Below are 15,155 nucleotides of genomic sequence, written 5' to 3'. Positions count from 1 at the left end.
CCGTATGTTTTTTTTGTACCTGTTTACTAACTTTTCTAATTAAATTTAGTAATTATTTCTATTACTTATGGTATTACCATTTGCAAGCCACTTTAGGACTATTTCGGTTCTAAAAAGGTCATTGTTGTTTGTTCATTAGCGAACTACTTGAAACCACTAGTTTCGGTGGTTATCCAGCCCTGCCATTCACCGCGACCGCATTCATTTCGGAGAACGTGCGCTGGAAGCAACAACAAAAAAACTCTGACAATTACAGTTAAGAACAACAACACAACAAACAGTTGCAGTATTGTTCGCAATCTTCGCCCCTTCTCTCGAGTACAGTTAATTAAGTGCGTCTGTGTTTCGGCTAGGCAAAAACTGTGCAGCCATGAGTATGAGCGATGACGACAGAGATATCGATATTGAGAGTGACGTAAGCAATTGTAAACTACATTAAAGTACATATAAACAGATGTATATGTATACCTAATGTATATATGCATACAAAGTTGTACAACATTAATTCATATCTTCCAGGACGATGGCGACTCGGATACGGGGTTGGGCTCGTCTCGTCACACGAATACAGCAAATTTTACACAGGTAACAGCTATAAAGGGAAGAAAGAGGCAATGCCCAGGGTATATTAGCAAGAAGGAAGCCTAGCCTTGGCCCTCCGTCTCGCAGACACACAGAAATTTGTTCTCGTTGTGTGACAGCTAGAAAGAGCTGTTAGATTGCCTAACCTTCCATTTAATATACCCTGCACCTGCGCACGTTGTCTTTTGTTGATAAACAACTCGCACATGTAGTTGTTGGCCTTAACATATCCCCCGTCCCTCCCTTCCACCTACACTGACCACACCGAAATATTCTTAAATAAATATTTACAGGCCGAGAAGAGAGCACATCATAACGCGCTGGAGAGGCGAAGAAGAGACCACATCAAGGAGAGCTTCACCAACCTGCGGGAGGCAGTGCCCACGCTGAAGGGGGAGAAGGTGAGCGCAACAGTTGGGTGAATCACTCGAGCCTGTAATTGTATCAGACTTTTCCACAGGCTAGTCGTGCTCAGATACTCAAGAGGACCACGGAATGCATACAGACGATGAGAAAGAAAATCAATGAAAACCAAAAGGACATTGACGAGATCAAGAAGCAAAATATCCTACTGGATCAGCAGAGTAAGTGTTCGAAGATGTATCTCCGCATCAAGCAACACACTAACACTGACTCTTTTCCAACAGTTCGTGCCATGGAAGGTGGCATAAATGGTGATGTCTACCCCGATCTCCTGAGCGAGGATGATGTGTGCAGTGACGACGTAGAGGACGAGGATCTAGAACTGCCAGATTCCAGTAGACGCAACAAAAAGATGAAAACCTTCCACGCATAGCTGCCAATTATGTGAATTATCATATTAGCTGTAAGGCCCCACGAAATTATGTGGATTATCATCAGATGGGCATCGAGTCCGAAGTGCGTCCCTCCGTCACCACAAAATCCTCAAACTATACCTAAATGCGTGCATGTGTAAATCTTTTGTACTTTGAACAAAGCTTTGCTCCATTAATTAATAAAGATTGTTAGTATATATTTTAGAAAGTAACAGCGGCCGACTATTATTTGAACTTTAGCGTCAGCCAGAGCAACAAGAACACCACAAGCACAAAGAGGAACATGTAGCACATCTGTTTGGCCCCGCCACCCTGTTTGGCCAGGCGGACGACTCGCGTCATTGTGTTGCTCAGGAACCCCGATGTCCGATCCATGTCGTCGTCAATGCCACGCAGTAGCTTATCCTGGTAGCGCACTTCGTTCCCAATGTCAATGGTTAAGGACTTGAGGGCGCCTATTTTCTGTTTCAGCTCCTCAGCGGCGCGCTCGTTTTCCGCCTCGAGCGCATCATGACCGGCCGGACTGGGACCAGATGGCTGTTGGTTCAGCGGTTGGTAGGGATAGTTGTTGGTGCGTCGCATGTTTCTCCCGGTGTGTGCCAGTTTTGCATTAACTTATTTACTCTTGACGGCCTAATGGAGAGGGAGAAATTTAAATTAAAGTGACACGTAAACGAAGAAGACGCCTACCCAGAGGCGAAGCAGATATGTATGAAGGCTGTTGCTTTTTTTGCCCACCAGTGGCCTTCTGACCTGACTTTTGACACTCAATTTGGCTTACTATGACTCAAATGAAATACAGTTAATTTGCCATAGTAGTATCTGACTGTCACTCTTCGAAACAACGAACTAAATATGAAGAATTTTACCTAAGTCGTTATTTTTGCATTTCCCCACAAATGATATTCCTCAATTTTTATATTCTGTTTAGTCTTACTAGCTAGTTGGGACCCTCAGCAGTGAATATGTAATTTTATCCGATAAATTATTCAATATTATACAAAATTGAATAGTTTTAAGTACTCCCTTTAATTCGATTGTTCATAAAATAAGGTTTAAACAAAAAGAGAGTTCAACAAAAATAATCTTACCGTGTATATTTTACATTGGTGTATTAGCACAACGAGGTGAATTCATAAATACTGGAAAATGCTTAAACATATCAGAAAATGCACAAAAATACTAAACAAAATATACTAGCATGCAAGGTGTGTAACCTAGAGAGGAACGAAAATCTTCTGTTTACTTTTTCCACTTGTCATTCACAGGTTTACGTAGAATTGGTTGTCACAAATACACTTACTAGTTTTAGGTTGGTTTGCAAATCAATAAGTATAAAACATTCAAGTCTTCGGCGGCCAGACCACAAGTGCGTCATTCATTGTAGTAGCCAGTAGCCACTGGTTGTGGCATCGATTTCCACTGACCCTGACCAAGTGCGCTCGATTTTATTGCTTCGCTTCTCTCTGCATTGCATCGCTCTCTCTCTCGCCCTCCCACTCTCCCGCTCTCAGCGATCAGGAAACAATCAGTTTGCGTAATATACAACAATAACAATTAAATGTGATAAGCCTGGGGGCACATTGAACCATTAAACACCGCGAGTGAATCCCAGCCATAACTATAACTGATAAGAGCCCTTACGTTTGTTAACTCTTTGCCCAGATTTAGCATGACTGAAAGTTTGGAGGACACACCCGATGCGGGGCTGATGGGCTCCATAGCCGAGCTAGGGGGCGTATCGACGGAGGCACTGCGTCTTCTACTAACACTTATGGCTGGTGAGTATTCCGATCGGTTAGTATTTATCAAATTTAACTTCTTTGTCTCTCTCTCCTTTCCAGGCTATCCCATCGCTGCGCTCTACACCAAATATGTTGCAGATTTACCCTTGAAGATGCTGCATCACGTATTCTTCTTCACCTGTGGAGCTGGCCTCTGCTACTTCAACTACGGCGTCGGCACATATCACTCGCTGCTGGGCATTCTCGTAACATATCTGCTGGTCCTGTTCTTGCGACAGAACATCAAGCTTTTAATTGGGCTGAACTTCGCGTTCCACATGACCTACTTGCTGCTTGGCTACTTTTTCACATCCAGCAACGAGTATGACATTCTGTGGACGATGCCGCACTGCATTTTGGTGCTGCGCATGATTGGCTTCGGCTTCGACATATCCGACGGTCTCAAGGCAAATGAGGCTCTGTCCAAGGAACAAAAGGAAACTGCTCTGCCGCAGGTGCCATCGCTTTTGGAGCTCTTGGCATTCGCGTACTTCCCCAGCGGTTTCCTGATAGGACCTCAGTTTCCCATGCGTCGCTACCAGAACTTTATCAACGGAGACTACCGAAGGCACGAGGGCAATGTGGAGGCGGGCATGCGTCGCCTGGCTGCCGGCGTGTTCTATCTAATCGTTTGTCAGGTGGGACTGAGCGTCCTGCCCGACTCGTACTTCCTTAGCCCAGAGTTCGCCAAGGTGGGATTCATCAAGCGGATCTACCTGCTCGGTTTTTGGGCAAAGTTCAGCCTGTACAAGTACATCTCGTGCTGGCTCCTCACCGAGGGCGCCCTCATCTACATTGGCTTCACCTACAAGGGCACGGATGAGCATGGCGAGCCCGACTGGTCTGGCTGCAGCAATGTGAAGCTGGTCCTGCTGGAAACGGGCAACACCATGGAGCACTATGTGCAGAGCTTCAATGTGAACACGAACCAGTGGGTGGGACAGTATATATACAAGCGCTTGAAGTTCCTCAACAATCGCACGATCAGCTATGGAGCGGCCCTGGGTTTCCTGGCCATCTGGCATGGCTATCACAGTGGCTACTACATGGCTTTCCTCATGGAGTATATGGTTGTCAGCACAGAGAAGCAGGTGAGTGAGGCTCTCATGATCTTTAGATCCAAATTTAAGCATTCCCTTTTTTCAGATCACGAACTTCTACGACAAGGTTGTCCTGCCCCGATATGGTAACTTCCTGAACAGCTCGGATGTCTACAAAATTCTCTACTTCGCCACCCTGAAGTCCTACAACATCGTCTACATGGGTTGGTGTCTGGCATCCTTTGTGTACCTCAAGTACGAGCGCTGGATCGTAGTCTTCAAAGCCGTGAACTATTATGGCTTCATCTGGCTACTCATCTGGGCAGCCTTCTATCAGAGCTATCTGTACTTGTCGCGCTTCGGCTCCAAGAGCAGTGCCGACGCCACCGGCGGGAAGAAGACTAAGTAGAAACGAAGAGTTTTAAGTTTTTGCCTCACGAACATTGTTTGGAATTAGTACTAATGATGGATACATATTCTTTTTACTAATCTACTAACCAAATCAAGTAGTTTCCTACCAAATAATATGCCACTGTAAACGGAGATTTGTTAAACACAAAAACACACGCAAATATCGATTCGATTGCCTAGTCAAAGGAGAGGAGAACTTATCCCCAAAATATACACGCAGTGTGTTTCATAAAGAATGGGACAGCTGTCTTATACTGCCCGAAGCGCACTGCAGAGTCTTAAATATGTAATATGATACCTATAGATTTGTAAATTATATAAGTGTTGACACAGCAAATGTTCGTTCAATTAGTAACTAACTAAGCCCCGCTCACCATCTAAGACTTCTTAATGCCCACTTGTATGATAGTCCGGAGGAATCGTAACTATTTTTAATTTCGTTTGCTTATCCTGCAGCCATCTTAAACGAACACCACCCGACGAGACTTAAATCTAAGCTATAAAGACAATTTTATACCATACGCAAAGATTCATACATATATACATACATGTACTATATATTTTTTCACATGCCCACGGAACGTCCTGTCGGAGGAGACCGAGAGACCGGGAGAGACCTTTGCGAAATGTGCAAATCTTCATTGATAGCAGGAGAAACACGAAATAAACGCAATTACCTTATTTTTAGATACAAGGCGAAGACTTATTTATTGAACAAAAAACTAGAAATATCAATAGAAATTAGAATGTACTGGGAGGATGCTAGGGGACTTAAGTTAATGCTCCATGGCCTCGGCATCGCCGCCGCCAATATCCAGGCGACGCTTGGACCCACCGCCACCGCAAGCGCCAAAGTCCTCCTCCTTTTCGGTAATCTCGCTGAACATGTAGTCGTCCTGGTACTCCTTCAGGATCTTGCTGGAACGATTCTCGTCCAGGAACAGCGAATAGACCTTCTTGACGTCTTCGGTGTTGACCTCGGTGGCCTTGCGACGGCGACAAACCAAGTTGGCCGTGGTTATCAATTGGATGGCATAGCGCAGACTAGTGTCGGTGGCGATGCGTGTCAGGATGATCAGGGCATCCGGGTGCATGACGCAGTCCTCCTCCTCGCAGCGAATCTTAAGGATCTCCTTCACCTCCTTCTCCGAGTAGGGAACGGTGCGTATGATGATCATGCGATCGAGCAGATCGATGGGTATGCCATGGGGACTGCGGTAGTTGGTGCCGCGAATGCGTGTGATGCCGCGATTGGTGGCCATCACCACCACCGGAGCCATGTCCGACTCCAGGGCACGATTCAAGTACGAGAAGCATTCAATATCCAGCATGTGGACTTCGTCGATGAACAGCACTCCCGGATTGATCTCGGCCTTGCCCTCCTCACGCCATTCCAGCACCTTGTTGTTGATCTGGTCGCGCACCTCCTGCTTGATCTCGCCAGTGTCGCCCGAGAACAAGGCCAGGAAGCCATGGGTGCGGCTGTTGATCACGTCGATCTCGTGGAGGGTCACAGTGTGGACCACTTCCTTGCGCTTCTGGAGCTCGCCCTCGGGGCATTGGACAAAGCGTGTCTGGGCCCCGGTGGCATCGTAATCCCGGGCACGGGTGAAGCTGCGTCCCAGCTTATTGACCTTGCCGGATGCCTTGTCAATGGTGATGACATCGCCGGCCTGGATCTTCTCCTTCATGAAGCACTCGATGATCTTGTTGCCCAGATCGTAGTTGGTCTCCATCTCAGTGGTCTTCAGGGTGACCTTGCCCACCTTCTGGCCAGTGCCGGTGGCCGGGCGTTCGATCTGTATCTCCACCACCTCGCCTTCGATGATCTCAGTCTCCTCCTTGATGCGCACACCGATGCTCTTGCGCAGGGCCTGGGACAAGGCCTCCGTCTTGCTCATCTCCAGCGAGTAGATCTCCGAGCCAGACATGCTGGTGAATGGAGTCTCAGTGCCCAGGGCCTGGGCCATGCCCACGGCAATGGCTGTTTTGCCGGTACTCGGCTCGCCAGCGAGCAGAATGCAGCGTCCGGCAATCTTTCCCTCGCGCACCATCTGCACAACGATGCCAGCAGCACGGCGGGCGTCCTTCTGCCCCACCATGCCTTGCGACACAGCACGTGCCTCGAGGACATCGTCCAAGCCCAGTCCGCGAATGTGCGAGTGGGCTCCAATGCGCTCAATACGCGTTATGTCGCGTACTTCGATTTTCTCGGCTTCAGTCATTTTTATTTTAGGAGAAATTACTGGAAAGTTATTTTAGTTGCTTCTATGCGGCTACTAGCAAATTGTTTATAAAGTGAAAACCAGTTGCCTAGGATATGAATGTGAAGTTTTAGTGCCGGGCCGCGTTGTTTCTAATATTTGTACGGTAACAGCGAACCCTAAAAAATACTAGAAAATACTAGAAAATACGACAGAAATATACCGAGTATACGGTCTCATTTTCAAAATATACCGTAAATATACCAATGAATATACGAAGGGAACTTTATTGGATTGTTTTTAAAATTCGATTTAAGCAAGAAAGGTAAGAAAAAATGTTAATTTCTATGTGGCAGCTACACGGTAACTACATATTAAATACATATTGATTGTAATTATCAGCATGGAAATCTGAAAAAATACTACAAAATATAAAAAACTAGTCAAATATACTAGAACTAGAAATAGACCAAATTACGCCATCTGCTGTTATTTTTCATAATATCATCGATTGCAACACTGTAACAGCTGTTCTGACTCGTTCCTCCGCCGTTTTCGTTGAACAATTTTATGTATTTTTAAGTTAAAACCAACATAGAAAATGTCGTTTCTTGCGCAAACTGTGCGCCAAGTGCTGCGCCAGGCCCCGAATCGAACTTCTGCGCTGACGGGTAAGTGCAGCATAAATAAAAACTCCAAACAATGTGACATAACCATTCCCTATGCGTCTCCCCTCCTCCCAGGTGCCATGCGCTCCTTGAGTCTGGCACCGGCTTTGTGGCAACAAAACAAACCTGCCGCCGCCGACGCCGCGATTGATGTGGCAGCCATTGCCAAAGATCAGCAGAAGGAGTGCCAGAGCATCTGCGAGAGGGTCAATCAACAGGTGGCCAAAATGGAGCAGGGCCGCCTATTTGCCGTGGTCCATCTCTGTGGAAAACAGTTCAAGATCACCGCCGGCGACATCATCCTGGTCGAGGGCTACTGGCCGCCCACGATAGGCGACGAGATCAGCCTGGACAAGGTACTGCTGGCCGGGGCTCGCGACTTCACCCTGATCGGACGCCCCATCCTGGAGTCCGGCCTGGTCACAGTGAAGGCCACCGTTGTCGAGAAGACTCTGACCCACACGAAGACACACTTCAAGAAGAAGCGCAGGAAACAGTATATGCGAATCAATTTCCAGCGTTCGCCCAATACCATGATAAGGATCAACTCCATTGAGCTGGCCCGCCCAGTGGATGCCATTTCAGAGGCGGAGAAGGAGCCCTCGAGGCGCTTGTTTTAGTTTAAAATCTGTTTTTTTTTTCTTTTTGTATTTGATCGAATGAAGTGATTTCAGTGACCAGATACTACTAAAAGCTGTTTATCAAGGAAATTATATCCAAATCTATGATAAGTGTTGGTTGTATGTTTATAAATTGGCTACCTTGTCGACATCTGCGTGATTGGACAGGGCAGCGCCGGCTCCACCGAAACCAGACACCGCACCACATTGACTGCTCGGCTGGCTTTAGGAAGATGGTGTTGCCTGTAGCCAGTGTGGGTCCCAGTTTCCATTACATCATCAGAATGGGGAAGTTCCAGGGAATGATCTGACCGCAAACACGTACTTGAAGTAATCACCGTCCATGGTGATAGTCTTGCCATGGCTCTTACCGGCCTATTGGGCAAAGTAGCGCAGATTCTTGATGGCCGTTGGGAGATCCACATCCAGCGTCGGTCTGCTCTGTGGACGGATTGTTGCTCCGGGGTGGTCTCCGGAGTAGTGGGCCACAACTGCGCCTAAGGGCGCTGCTGTTCGTTTTGGCATCGCAACTGCAGACTCTGTGACTCGACTTTAACTGTAAATGCGAAGAAGGTGGAAAGCACGGAATAGCCGTGGAACAGCGGCTGTTTTTGGGGAGTGCCCTGTGACATCAGGACTTACTGTCATTTGAAGCCACTGTAGGCAGAGGCACAAGGCACTTTTGCTCATACAACAGTAGCATAAAAAACGAGTATCGTTCCAATTGCTCAATTCTTTATTCCGTCGAATATTATTAGCTATATAGAACATTTAGCCATGCCCACATAATTTTATACAATTGATGAATCAATTTTCTACTTAACTGGCTTATTTTTAATACTTGCTTTTTTTGGATTTTGCTTAAAAAAAGGTTTTAGCGAAAAAGGTCAAACAATTGAAACTTAATAAAACGTAAGAGAAAAATCGTTCCAATTGTTCAATATCTTTATTCCGTTGAATAATGCTGCCTAACTAAAACCTTTAGCTCTGCCCATGTAATTTAAGGCCAATGATGAATACATTTTTTACCTGATTGACTACTTTTAAGTACTCTCTTTTATTGTATAGTGTATAAAACAAGGTTTAAGCAAAAAAGGTAAAAAAAAAACAGTGGCAACGTAAGTGAGTATGGAATACGCCGTAAGTGAGTGTGAAATGTCATGTCAACCGGAGTTTGGGCACAGGTATACCCTATTCCGTATATATATATGAAGAAAATGTTTTTCCAAGCTGTTTTAAAACGTAATTAATATAGAAATGATCTCAGTTTGTTATGTTTTAGACATGTTATTGCATATGATTAGGGTCTTGTGAATATATCTTTCTGGCAGCACTGTCATTTTAAAATATTCCACGCGTCTGGCAACCTTTTTGTGCTTACGTTTTGTGTGTCTGGCAACGATATCAATGTTTTCTGATTGTGGGGCAGCCCCTGGTGCGCAATTCAAACCTTTTGAAGATGGTTGCCCTTCTACTGTCTCTTTCAATTAGAAATTCCACTTTCATCTTGATTCAATGACTTTTACAGCTGCGTCGCCATTCCATTTGCCGTTGTATTTACCCAAAACGCCAACCTACTTTATGTGCAACCTCTCGTCAGCTTCCCGCCGCACACACACACACACCACACTCACCCCAACAAAGAGCAGTCGCAGTCTCTAATGAAGCAGCAGCAGCAGCGGCAGCAGCAACCACTGCAATTTTAATGACAACCTTTTATCGTCTATGTTGTTGTTGTCATCTTTCATTAAAAGAGACGGGGCTACGCTGAGAGGCTCCTGCCGGCTGCTACCTTCTTTATCAGCAGATGTAAGTTGGTCCTGAGTCGTCTGCTGTCGTATTTGTTTGCGTTTCTGTTTCACTTTTCACTAACCAAAGGCGTTTACTTTTGAGCTTTTGCTTTTCCCTGGCCCCATTCCGTGTGGCCTTTCCGGTTTGCTTTACATCCGAGTGGAAATGTTGCAGATCGGGTTGAATGCATGACCTGGACCAATCCATAAGTTTTTTAAGCCAACTCAGCTTTAGACTGTTTTACAAATCAGTTTAAGAAGGCTCGGACGAACAAAAGCCACTCCAGCTCGGCCGCTCTCTCTGAGATTATACTATAGTCGGATCCAGTAGTTCTCCCGCCCCGCCCCGTCCCACCCGGCCGTCAATCAACCCGCCTTAACTATAAATTAAAAGCGACACCTTCGTGTCTGGTCATATCAGGTCTGGTGGCACCTTCTAAATAAAATCACTTTCGCTCCATATAAAAATGCCATTAAAAATTATGGCCCACCTCTCCTTCTGTGCAGGGCTCCTAGCAGCAGGCAGGATGCAGGAAGGCGTACTAGGGGCGATGGTGCCACATCAAATTTGTCGCAAATTGCACACGCAGCAGCACCAGCGCAAATTCAATTGTCGACACACTTCCGGGCAAGTTTTGCTCAAATATCCATCACAACACATCACGGGATACGGTGTAACGCTGCACTTTGCCGAGCGACAAATCAAATTTCAATATGGTTTTGGCAGAAAATAAATATGTAGGTACATGGGAGGCACAAATTGAAACGGTTTTAGGTGATAAAATGTTCCACCTGATGCTACTCCCCATTACCCCATTCCCCTGTTCCCCTTTCCCCTACTGTCTCTGTTGCTGTGGCTGTCCTTATCATGATTATGTTATTTGCCCAGGGAAAATTGCATTTGATGTGCGTTAAGTGACAAAACGGAAATTGCCACCGAGCGGATGCTGGGTTTGTTTGTCTTCCAGCGTCCTTTCTCCACCTAAGCCCACCCACCCACTCCAGCGCTTTCGTACTTTCGCCCCTCGCAGCAAATCCCATGTAAATGCGGCTCAAGCTGGACAAAAATTTTCCGTAAATTTATGCGTAGAAGCGTGTGATGCATGGGTGGGTGGCGCAAAAAGGGGCAAAGGGTGAGAGTGGTCGAGGAAGGATACACTCTGTGTTATGACCACCCATCCATCATCCCAGCATCACTCAGTTTTGACATATCATTGAAATCTTATGCCAACGTCGCCGTCATCATCATCTGTGACGTTTCATTAACCCACCTCCGACCCCCTCCCTGTTAACCCTGCCATCCCCCACGCAATTCGAAGGCTGATGATGGGCCAACGGGTCGATGGGGGGAATGTGTTAATATCAACAAGCGAAAACTGTGCGAACGCAATCTACCGATTTCCGCTTAACCAAGCCAAACATTGCATTTTTGATTAGAACCCCGGTCCCCGGTCCTCGCTCGAGTCGAGTCGAGTCGAGTCGAGACGAGCCTTTTCGCGCCCTCAGGCTGGTCAGATCCCCAGAAGAAGTGACAGAAGGGTGGGGAGTAGATGGATAAAGATTCCAAGGGAATGTTAATGGGGGTGGCTTTGTGGGCTATGCCTCGGGGTCTTCGGGGGATGCAAACAGAAACACAAACACAACGCTTAAGTGTCAAAGTCAGGGGGCCACTGGTGGGCAATTGATTCTAATTCCAATTTTATTGGGCTTTTCTACATTTATTTTTCTTGTTTGAACAGGGATCAGTGCTCTAAAGAATCGGGCTCCGCATCGGCCACGTCGGCATCCTACTTGGTCGATTCAATATCAATCTCTGGATTCTTTTCCAAAAAGAGTTTAACATCGTTTATCACGGCCAGGTTCATGTTCTTCTCGGCCAAATAATGCACCATACAATAGGGCGGCACGACATCGTCAGCCTTTGGGACGTACTTGTAGCCATCGTGGATGCCATTCTTGCGGAACTCGCTGAGAGTTATTGTCGAATTGGAGGTGAGAAAACTATTCAGCAGAATCACGCAGTTCAATGGTTCTTCAGGGCTGTCGCCACCAGTCGCCATCTGTTGGGCTTCGTTTGCTTCCTGTTCGCTCATTTTAGAGAGGTGCCTGAGGGACGCCAGTCTTTTACTTTTCAAGCCCTTGAATGCGGCTAAAGCTATCACAAAACTTACGTGCTATTATCTGTATATTTAGAGCATATACGTCGTCTCTCAGAATTTTCGAATGATTTTACAGTTTTCCGAAATACTAACGCCTTGCACCTGTCAAAAGTGGCAGGTAGGGCAAGAGGAGGTGGATCTAACCTTATTTTTGTATTACTAACAGCTTTGGCGAGGCACACAAAAGACTTACTTTTCGGTCCTTAAAATTCGACCACAAAAGTCGGTCCCAAGAAATCGAAATCGAACGAAAATTTAGATGTACCCCTGATTCAATATATCCTCATTCCCTAACTTTCTTTCTGTAACTTTGCCATCGACCCTCATGCAAATATGTATTCCTATCGCATTATATATGGATCCAAGCCCAGACCCCAGACCCCAGCCCCCAATTTGCCCTAAAGCATATTACATTCAAATTATAAACTCACATATCATTCTCCATTGAGGGGATGATGATGATTATGATGTTTTCTGTCACCTTACGCATAACTTGAAAACTTTTTCCATGCAAATTATGCAAAAATAAGGGCGAACAAAAATGCTTGATCTATTCCTTGGGGATATTTTTCTGTTCACTGAATTGTTGTTTGCGATGCCAAAAAGAGTGATTTTTCCCCGATTGAAGAGGCCAACGAAGGGTTGTGCCCAACCAACGCCTCTACCGATAACCATCTCTGATGATGATGGGTGATATGACAATCTAGTATGTGCTCCAGCTCCAGCTCCACCCCGGGTGTACCCTCTCTGCACGTGTCACAATTCGAATTTAAATAAGTTCGACAAGCAGCAAAGTTGACAAACAGTTTGGCTTCCCCATCGACGACACTCGACTCTTTCCTGGTGCCAGCTTTTAATGATGAAATTTCAATAAATGTCATTTGGTCCTCGGCAAAGTGTCAACATGCCACCTACCACCCCCTACCCCCCTACACACCCTATTCCGATTCTCTTTCGTTTTTTTTCGAAGGGGGGAACGAACACCAGCTGTCAGGCCACGGCTTTCAATGCGTTAATAATGACAGTTTTCCCCCAATCGCTTTTCTTTTTTGGTGTGTGGGTGTGTGTGTGAGCGCTGTCTAACTAGCCTGGGCCCTGGGCCCTGGGCCCTGGGCAGGACTCGCCCGCAGTGCTTCTCACTCGTCGAGTTCTGTTAAATTTAATTACTTTTTCATTGCTCATACGCACTCTGTGCGCACAGAAAGCGAGTCGGGGAAAGCGGGCGAAATTGTGATTGAAATTCGTTGAAATTTGCATGTTACACGAAGAAATTGTCAACTGCAGTTTGGCTCTGAATCTGATTGCAAGCGGGGTCCTTCCATGGGTCCTCTGGGCTCTCTTCCGTCTCCCAAACACGTCATCATCATCAAGCAGCACCACCACCACCACCAACCTCCATCGATAGTTGACAGTTTCAGTAGCCGGCAGTTGTCGTTGCGTTTTGTCACAATGCCATTTAATATTTGGCCACTGGGTGGCTCTGTGCAGCCACTCGGAAATTGTTGGTCGTAACAAAATATTTGATCATGTAGTCGTACAGCTCCCTGCCTATATATATGTATACACCATTTCAATGTTGAACCTGCGGATGATTCTATGCATCCACATGGGAATTCTTGGCACAACAATTTCATAAAATGTATGCGCTTCAACATAGTTATATTTAGAAAAAGATTAAGTTCGTTAACAAATTAGTTTGAAAATAGGTTTTGGTTGATATGTAAATATGTAAGTATATCTAAGACTGGGTGTGTTTTTTCTGGAAATTATAGAAATTAATTTAGTGTCTTCATGTGGAAAAATGAGCACATAGAAATGATTGAAGGTCTTACTTAATTTATAGAACTAATAGTCTTTATCAGGTCTCTAGTTTTCGATTGGAAGAGGACCATCCTCATCACACTTTCATAGTGTCTAATAAAAAGAAAAAGTCGATTCCACGGATTCTGCCTCTGAGCTTTCCAGTTCCAGTTTGATCTTCAATGATGCCTCAGATTGGGAGCTTCCTTTGATCTTCTTTGGTGCCATAGCCTGGGTGCTAGTCGATTCCACGGATTCTGCCTCTGAGCTTTCCAGTTCCAGTTTGATCTTCAATGGTGTCTCAGATTGGGAGCTTCCTTTGATCTTCTTTGGTGCCATAGCCTGGGTGCTAGTCGATTCCACGGATTCTGCCTCTGAGCTTTCCAGTTCCAGTTCGATCTTCAATGGTGCCTCAGATTGGGAGCTTAATTTGATCTTCTTTGGTGGCACCTGGTGCTTCGCCTGGCACATCTTCTCAATGGCTTTGATGGTTGGTGGATTCTTCATTGCCAGTGAGGCTTCGATTTTTGGCTGTACCATGGTTTGGTAGCTAGTCGGTGCCATGGATTGGGTGCTCGTTGGTTTCTTCACTCGGGGCTCCTTGCCGTTTGCATTCGTTGCTTTTTTTCCCAGAGTATTCGCTGGCGCATTCACAGGTGCACTCGCTGGTGCAGTCGCTGCTTTGCGCTTCGGCTTCTTGGCTTGCGGTTTGGGTTCAGTCGATCCGTAACATCTCTTGTAATCCTCGATCATTTCAGCCAGTTCTTTGATTCCCTCCTCCACTGCCTGCATGCGCTGATCGAAAGTGGGTGGTCGTGATGGCCTCTGACCGGACTGGGCAGCGGCCTGCCATGGAAAACAATTAGATAATGATTAAACATATGTGTGCTGCTATTCTTCTGGCTTACCGCTTGAGCTTGCTCTTGATCCTTGCGTCCAGCATTCATTTTTTGGTTTTAATAGGAAAATTTGCGCAGAAAGGCACAGAATAGAGCAAATCGAGAGCGCAGAAATTTGTTGTTTACCAGCACACGGAATCAGCACTGCTTGCACATTTTCTAGCACTACAGAGATGGCAGTTAGGTTACGGCCACTAAGCTTGAATTGAAAAGCGTGAAACCAACCTCCAGACAGGCCTCCAAAAGGAAGCAAAATTGGATCGAAAAAGTGTAACATTCGATCATTTATGGCGCAGAGAAGCAGAGGCTCTCAGCATTTATGTCTCTCACTCTCACCGAGAGAACAAACCGGAGTTAGAGCGCGGGATTTAGCCAGTCTAATGTCATAAGACACTATTTTC

At 45.9% G+C, this 15,155-nt stretch overlaps 7 protein-coding genes across 16 annotated transcripts; 3 read left to right on the top strand and 4 right to left on the bottom strand.

Annotated features, from left to right (window-relative positions):
• The first annotated feature begins 195 nt into the window (after positions 1–195).
• LOC108151964 (protein max) lies at positions 196–1,591 on the top strand. Of its 3 annotated transcripts, none has more exons than XM_017280906.2 (5): positions 201–415; positions 520–585; positions 876–983; positions 1,031–1,166; positions 1,230–1,591. In XM_017280906.2, exons 1-5 carry the CDS (start codon positions 371–373, stop codon positions 1,376–1,378), a joined length of 504 nt encoding a protein of 167 aa, XP_017136395.1. In that variant the 5' UTR covers positions 201–370; the 3' UTR covers positions 1,379–1,591. The 3 variants fall into 3 exon arrangements, with proteins under 3 accessions (XP_017136398.1, XP_017136395.1, XP_017136396.1); XM_017280907.2 differs by having other exon boundaries at positions 205–415; positions 1,043–1,166; XM_017280909.2 differs by lacking the exon at positions 520–585 and having other exon boundaries at positions 196–415.
• On the bottom strand, positions 1,556–2,424 carry LOC108151966 (BET1 homolog). 5 transcript variants are annotated; one of them, XM_017280913.2, is made up of 2 exons: positions 2,317–2,424; positions 1,556–2,012 (listed from the first exon to the last, which is right to left on the bottom strand). In XM_017280913.2, exon 2 carries the CDS (start codon positions 1,959–1,961, stop codon positions 1,605–1,607), a length of 357 nt encoding a protein of 118 aa, XP_017136402.1. In that variant the 5' UTR covers positions 1,962–2,012; positions 2,317–2,424; the 3' UTR covers positions 1,556–1,604. The 5 variants fall into 5 exon arrangements, with proteins under 5 accessions (XP_017136402.1, XP_017136403.1, XP_017136401.1 ...); XM_017280914.2 differs by having other exon boundaries at positions 2,249–2,418; XM_017280912.2 differs by lacking the exon at positions 2,317–2,424 and adding an exon at positions 2,133–2,240.
• Positions 2,425–2,613: 189 nt separating this feature from the next.
• Positions 2,614–5,305, top strand: LOC108151961 (lysophospholipid acyltransferase 5). 4 transcript variants are annotated; one of them, XM_017280901.2, is made up of 4 exons: positions 2,614–2,691; positions 3,045–3,160; positions 3,224–4,254; positions 4,310–5,305. In XM_017280901.2, the coding sequence occupies exons 2-4, from the start codon at positions 3,052–3,054 to the stop codon at positions 4,610–4,612; spliced, it is 1,443 nt and encodes a 480-aa protein (XP_017136390.1). In that variant the 5' UTR covers positions 2,614–2,691; positions 3,045–3,051; the 3' UTR covers positions 4,613–5,305. The 4 variants fall into 4 exon arrangements, with proteins under 4 accessions (XP_017136390.1, XP_017136389.1, XP_017136393.1 ...); XM_017280900.2 differs by having other exon boundaries at positions 2,663–2,748; XM_017280904.2 differs by lacking the exon at positions 2,614–2,691 and adding an exon at positions 2,730–2,815.
• On the bottom strand, positions 5,293–6,987 carry LOC108151960 (ruvB-like helicase 2). The gene has a single exon (XM_017280899.1). It carries the CDS (start codon positions 6,837–6,839, stop codon positions 5,391–5,393), a length of 1,449 nt encoding a protein of 482 aa, XP_017136388.1. The 5' UTR covers positions 6,840–6,987; the 3' UTR covers positions 5,293–5,390.
• Positions 6,988–7,316: 329 nt separating this feature from the next.
• LOC108153460 (39S ribosomal protein L21, mitochondrial) lies at positions 7,317–8,217 on the top strand. Its single transcript, XM_017283490.2, has 2 exons — positions 7,317–7,489; positions 7,562–8,217. Exons 1-2 carry the CDS (start codon positions 7,420–7,422, stop codon positions 8,104–8,106), a joined length of 615 nt encoding a protein of 204 aa, XP_017138979.1. The 5' UTR covers positions 7,317–7,419; the 3' UTR covers positions 8,107–8,217.
• Positions 8,218–11,565: 3,348 nt separating this feature from the next.
• Positions 11,566–12,182, bottom strand: LOC108150867. The gene is made up of 2 exons (XM_017279170.2): positions 12,068–12,182; positions 11,566–12,002 (listed from the first exon to the last, which is right to left on the bottom strand). The coding sequence occupies exon 2, from the start codon at positions 11,987–11,989 to the stop codon at positions 11,684–11,686; it is 306 nt and encodes a 101-aa protein (XP_017134659.1). The 5' UTR covers positions 11,990–12,002; positions 12,068–12,182; the 3' UTR covers positions 11,566–11,683.
• A 1,705-nt stretch (positions 12,183–13,887) lies between these two features.
• On the bottom strand, positions 13,888–15,149 carry LOC108153748 (protein IWS1 homolog). The gene is made up of 2 exons (XM_017283878.2): positions 14,764–15,149; positions 13,888–14,701 (listed from the first exon to the last, which is right to left on the bottom strand). The coding sequence occupies exons 1-2, from the start codon at positions 14,800–14,802 to the stop codon at positions 13,970–13,972; spliced, it is 771 nt and encodes a 256-aa protein (XP_017139367.1). The 5' UTR covers positions 14,803–15,149; the 3' UTR covers positions 13,888–13,969.
• Between the last annotated feature and the right edge of the window lie 6 nt (positions 15,150–15,155).

The sequence above is a fragment of the Drosophila miranda genome, chromosome XR (genome assembly GCF_003369915.1).
Source record: "Drosophila miranda strain MSH22 chromosome XR, D.miranda_PacBio2.1, whole genome shotgun sequence".
Lineage (NCBI taxonomy): Eukaryota > Metazoa > Arthropoda > Insecta > Diptera > Drosophilidae > Drosophila > Drosophila miranda.
This window is presented reverse-complemented; position numbering and strand designations above follow the sequence as displayed.